This window comes from Pithys albifrons, chromosome 6, assembly GCF_047495875.1.
Source record: "Pithys albifrons albifrons isolate INPA30051 chromosome 6, PitAlb_v1, whole genome shotgun sequence".
Taxonomy (NCBI): Eukaryota; Metazoa; Chordata; class Aves; order Passeriformes; family Thamnophilidae; genus Pithys; species Pithys albifrons.
Window position 1 is genome coordinate 44,031,914 of NC_092463.1, and position 6,275 is coordinate 44,038,188.

Below are 6,275 nucleotides of genomic sequence, written 5' to 3' on the forward strand. Positions count from 1 at the left end.
CCTGTCTTCAAAATTATACACTCAGAGAAGCTAAGAATTAGTCTGTAACCAAGCTTGTATTTGAAGGACACACTGAATTGAATCTTGCAGAAACCTGATGGTGTCACACTTCCCTGGAGGTCTTTGATAGATGTAGTATCAAGGCATATGTTTGATTGAGACATCACTAACACATGACTGGGGAAAACAGTAAATGTAAAAGCCATGGGCAATTTTTGCCTTCAGCACAAGGAAAGAGCTGTTCTTTGGGAATGATTCATTGTTTGAGTCAATAATCAAAAATGGGAAGGATATAGGGAATTTATTTTAAGAAGATAAAAGCATTTCTTTCAAAAATCTTTTTGCAACTGAGACATGGGAATATTTTGTTTTGGGTTAGATAATATTTGCTAATCAGTCTCATAACTGGGTAATTTATTTCTGATGATGAAGTACTGTATTCAAGTAAAAGGGGTTTATCTTTTCTCCTCCCCCCCCCCCCCCCCCATGAAGTGTATGTGTAATGATGAAAAGATTTAGTGATAAAGGAGTAGGTAAAGGTAATGGTGGGGGATACCATAAGGCTTAAGAAGTTGTAATGGGAGATAAGTACCTTGGAGTGCTTGCAGCATGGTTTGGGATCATCAGCTTCATGGAGGCAATTTAAGGGACTTTGTGCATGGTCTGATGTTGAGGGCTTGCTTTTTTGTGACCTTTTTTCTTTCTCTATACATTCTTGTTCTACAAATGCTACAGTTTTCCTGGTCCCTCAGATATCCAGGATCCAGGAATAAGAGCAGAAAGAAGCAAAAAGAAAGGTAGAGAAACCATATGACATCTTGGAAAGCTAGCCTTTAATAGTGAATGGGTCTGAGATAGAATATGGAAGATTCCTGTACCTCTACAAAGCCACATGTGCTGCCAGTGCCACACCAGCCTTATACAAGGATAACTGGCAGCTCTGAAGCTGGGCATAGCAGGCTGAGTTCTCATCTCAGTTCCAGAAAGACAGTAATACTGCAGTTGTAAAATATTTGGTTTGATGTGTTTCTGTGTCTGCTTTCTTATCTGTTACTGGAATTCATTATTCAGTCCAAGTCCTTAAGGAGTAAGTTTTAGGAGAATTTTAAAAATGAGAAAGAAAGAAATTACTGAACAAAAAATCCAAGCCCAAACAAAACAAAGTGATAAAACTTCTAATACTATCACAGAAGACAGTTAATTACTATTCAAAAGCAAAACTCATGGGTCGCAAATCTTAAATGTGGACCTTAAAATTGATATTAGACTCTAATGTAATTCTTTTGATCAGAGTGGGCAGATTTTTCTTTGTAATAGTGTAAGAAAGATGACAACTATGTCCTTTTCACTCACTCTTTGTAGATAGTTTTACTACAGTTGGATTTTTGATAAAAGTGAACTTGAATTTTAGTGATTTGAGTATTTCCCCATATATTCTGTTCATCACCTCTGAAGAGATAAAGTGACTTTGTAAGCATGCAGTAAAAATGTAGGTGTGTACAGCAGCCACCCCTCATCCAGTCTGGTGCATTATTCCAAACCCGTGAAGCTGATGCTTGGAAGTACAGTTGTTGGCAGAGGGAAGGGATGGATAGGTGGGAGCACTATCATCCAACTCTGCAGCCACAGGGTTTTTCAAAGTCTTATGACAGAGGTGTAAGCTGCAGAGAGGAGCTGAGTGACTTGCTCAAGGTTGCAAAATACATTAGTTTCATGAATCTTTCATAGCGAGAATTATGTTTTATAAATAGCACACACAGAACAGATCAAACAAACAGATACAGCCAGACTTTTGAGCTTCCTTCACCATTTTTTAACCTTCATATTGGCTTTCTCTGCAGTAAATTATTAAAAGTGAGATGAGAACACTTGCTAACTCTGAACCATTATAACAAGTTTTTCAAAAATTTATAATTAATTCTCAAAAACACATTGTCTGAATATATAATTAGAAAAAATATATAATTAGAAAAAAGAGTCTTTCATTAAATTAATTGCTGTGAGATGAAAGTTAATATCTGGGGGTTTTTTATGGTTGATTTTGGTTTCGGGTTTTTTGTTCTTTTTTGTTTGTTTGTTTGTTTGTTTTACATAAAATGAAACAATTTGGAGCCTGGAGTGGAAGACCATTGCCTTATGGTGTTTTGTTTTACTGAATATATGTATTATCCATCTGGGTGTTCTAGGTTATAAATATGCTTTAAGCTTGCTGTAATTTACAAGACTTCACTTTTGGTTGACTTATAGGAAATTTCATTAATCTTGACAACAGAGGGATCTTGAACGGAGCAGCAGATTGAAAATGAACTGAGGGCTGAGAACTTTAAAAACTGCTACAAATGAATCAGTACTGAAGTTCTTAAAATGGTAATGATCATTTGTAGCGTAAAGGTATTTTTTCCCCTTACAGTAAGATCTGTAGTATTTTTTTAGAACTTTTTCAAGATGCCAGTGAAACTGCCAACCCTTAAGCTACAGAGATATTTTTTCAGCATTTAAATGGCTGTTCTTATTTCTGTGTTCAGTACACATTTACTAATGAGTGTTTCTCTGCTGCTGGTGCCAAACAAAAGAATTGAGGAGGAAATATCATGAAATTGGATGATGCTGTTTAACAGTAGGAAAAAATTGATGCTCAGCATGTTTCTTTTTTCTTTTTTCTTTTTTTTTTCCAATTTATAATAGGCAAAATCTTCCCCTGATATTTGCATGACCTGCTACATTCAGTAGTAGAGATTCTACTTCTAGTTAAACTCTGATTCCAGAATCACATTTGTATAGACAAAGATTTTTACACATACCAAACAAGAGTCTCCACTTGCTCTTCATATAATATGTTGTCTTGCCTTATAATGTGTAAAAAAGGTTAATACCTTGAATATTCTGAGTATCTGCCTCTCTTATTAGCTTCCTCTCTTACTATTTTTTGTCTTTTGAGACCCTTGTAATTTCTTTCAACTTTCCACAGTTACAACTTTCTTTTAGGTATCCACTGTGGTTGAACTTATCTGCCATTCAGCTATGTGCATTATACCTTGGAATGTGCAGGAAAAGCTAGTCTCTGGCATTTTCTTATCTTATTGACAATTGCAGTTGATATCCATATCTGTATAGAAAAAGGATATTAGAAATTTTATTCTCACTACAGAATTTCAAGAAATTGGTAGAGTTGATTGAAAGGACTTGAGAAGCCTTTGTTTTGAGAACACAATTATTTGAGATTAATGTAATGTTCTCCTTCTCCCTTCTTCCTTTCTTTCAGACTATTCAAACTCCAGAAGCACCAACACCAAATAAATTATGAATGTTGAACAAGATGACCTTACATCCACAGCAGATAATGATAGGTCCTAGGTTTAACAGGGCCCTATTTGACCCCCTGCTTGTGGTGCTGTTGGCTCTTCAGCTTCTTGTGGTGGCTGGTCTAGTGAGGGCTCAAACTTGCCCTTCTGTCTGCTCCTGCAGCAACCAGTTCAGTAAAGTGATCTGTGTACGGAAAAATCTGAGAGACGTGCCAGACGGCATCTCCACCAACACCCGGTTACTCAATCTCCATGAGAACCAGATCCAAATCATTAAAGTTAATAGCTTCAAGCATCTGAGGCACCTAGAAATCCTGCAGCTCAGCAGGAATCACATCAGAACAATTGAAATAGGGGCTTTCAATGGTCTGGCCAATCTCAACACTTTGGAACTCTTTGACAATCGCCTGACCACTATCCCAAATGGGGCTTTTGTATACCTGTCAAAACTGAAGGAACTCTGGTTGAGAAACAACCCCATTGAGAGCATCCCTTCTTATGCTTTTAACAGAATCCCTTCTCTCCGGAGGCTGGATTTGGGGGAATTGAAAAGGCTTTCATACATCTCAGAAGGTGCCTTTGAAGGTCTATCCAACTTGAGGTATTTGAACCTTGCCATGTGCAATCTTCGAGAGATTCCTAACCTTACCCCACTTGTAAAACTGGATGAGTTAGATCTTTCTGGGAATCACCTGACTGCCATCCGGCCAGGTTCTTTCCAAGGATTGATGCATCTTCAGAAATTGTGGATGATACAGTCCCAGATTCAAGTGATAGAAAGGAATGCTTTTGATAACCTTCAGTCACTTGTAGAGATCAACCTGGCACACAACAATCTAACACTACTGCCTCATGACCTGTTCACCCCACTTCGCCTAGAAAGGATCCACTTGCATCACAATCCTTGGAACTGCAACTGTGATATCCTTTGGCTCAGCTGGTGGATTAAAGACAAGGCACCCTCCAACACTGCATGCTGCGCTCGTTGCCACACACCTCCCAGTTTAAAAGGAAGGTACATTGGTGAGCTGGACCTGAATTACTTCACATGTTACGCTCCAGTCATAGTGGAGCCACCAGCAGACCTCAACGTCACAGAAGGCATGGCTGCAGAGATGAAATGCCGGGCATCGACCTCCTTGACCTCTGTATCTTGGATTACTCCAAATGGATCTGTTATGACACACGGTGCATACAGAGTTCGGATTGCTGTGCTCAGTGATGGCACATTAAATTTTACAAAGGTAACTGTGCAAGACACGGGTTTGTATACATGCATGGTGAGTAACTCTGTTGGGAATACCACAGCTTCTGCCACACTGAATGTGACCGCCCTGGATAACCCTGGTTACACGTACTTTTCAACTGTCACGGTGGAGACTGTGGAACCTTCTCAGGATGAGGCACAGACCACAGAGCAGGTTGGGCCCACACCAGTTACCAACTGGGAAACCACTAACATGACAACCTCACTCACTCCACAGAGCACAAGATCTACAGAAAAAACGTTCACCATTCCAGTGACGGACGCAAACAATGGGATACCAGGAATAGATGAGGTTATGAAGACTACCAAAATCATAATTGGTTGTTTTGTGGCTATCACTCTCATGGCTGCTGTGATGCTGGTAATTTTCTACAAAATGAGGAAACAGCATCACCGACAGAACCATCATGCTCCGACACGGACTGTAGAGATTATTAATGTGGATGATGAGCTTACAGGTGACACACCACTAGAGAGTCATTTGCCCATGCCAGCAATAGAGCATGAGCACCTAAATCACTATAACTCTTATAAATCTCCTTTCAATCACACAACAACAGTTAACACAATAAATTCAATACACAGTTCAGTGCATGAACCGTTATTGATCCGAATGAACTCAAAAGACAATGTACAAGAGACTCAAATCTGAAACATTTATGACATTATGGGTTGGGGGGAGGGTGTGGGAACAAGAAAAGATGGTTTATAAAACAAATGACACAAATGACTGGGCTAAATCTACTGTTTCAAAAGTGTCTTTACAAAGAAAAAGAAGTTTATTTATTAAAAATTCTATTGTGATCTAAATCAGACAAAATTATGTGTATTCCTCAGAACCTGTTTTTGCTGCAGTTAATAACCCTCCTCGTTCCTATTTTCCTGCCCAACCTACCCTGACTCCCATTTGCCATATTTTTCATAGGAGATCTTGCTTCCCTAAAAAACTGATCTAGGAAATTTTTAAGAATTCTGTTACACTTTGGGAATTTTTATGGTGAATTCCAGTAGTGAGATTTAATCTATTTTGTCACTTTCTCTTTTCTTCTTTTGTTTTCTCATGCCCTTTTGGAAATTACTCATCAGAAAATGGAATAGCAGTAACTCTTCAAGTGAGAAAAACAAACAAGCAAACTTTTTTTTTCTTGCCATGTAATGATTTGCTCTGTATTTACTGAAAACACCTTTCTGTGAAAAAAAGGGAAAAAGCTAAAAAAACCAACAAACTAGACCAAAAATTAATTTACTTGTGAAAACCTATAAACCCCATAATCTTTTAAGCAATTCTAGAACCAGAATTTGTAGTTCAAACACTAAACTAAGATTATAAATAAAATATTGGGTTTTTTCTGTACTTGGATATAACTCATTTTTAGTGTGGCTTTAAACATCAAGTTTGTTAAAATTCTTATGATAATCTAATGTGATAGTCCAGAATGCAATGATTTTAAAGAGAATAATTGAACCATTTTGGATCATTACTGGAGAATAGCATAGCTTTCATTTTAGTTTGTGTAAGTAGCATACTGGCAAATCATGGTTGTTTGACTTCTAATGCAAGATTGAGATCATTCCTTCTACTGGTGTTTGCAATTATCTCTATTATATCACAGGATGCATTTCACAATGCCAGAAAAGTTTTTCAAGGAGTTTAAGTTATCACTGAATTTATTAGACAAAAGCCAAAAACTTTATTTTGTTTTTTA

At 37.7% G+C, this 6,275-nt stretch overlaps 1 protein-coding gene across 10 annotated transcripts in view; it reads left to right on the forward strand.

The window, feature by feature from the left end:
* LRRC4C (leucine rich repeat containing 4C) overlaps positions 1-5,923 on the forward strand; it is a 503,584-nt gene extending 497,661 nt beyond the window's left edge. For 8 of the 10 annotated variants that reach the window (XM_071558643.1, XM_071558642.1, XM_071558646.1 and 5 more), the window contains one exon: positions 3,263-5,923. In XM_071558643.1, the coding sequence (XP_071414744.1) occupies positions 3,305-5,221 (1,917 nt within the window). In that variant the 5' untranslated portion in view covers positions 3,263-3,304 and the 3' untranslated portion in view covers positions 5,222-5,923. Of the gene's footprint in view, positions 1-746; positions 798-2,278; positions 2,368-3,262 lie in introns of those variants that run through there. The other 2 variants (XM_071558650.1, XM_071558649.1) reach the window with 2 other exon arrangements.
* The last annotated feature ends 352 nt before the right edge of the window (positions 5,924-6,275 follow it).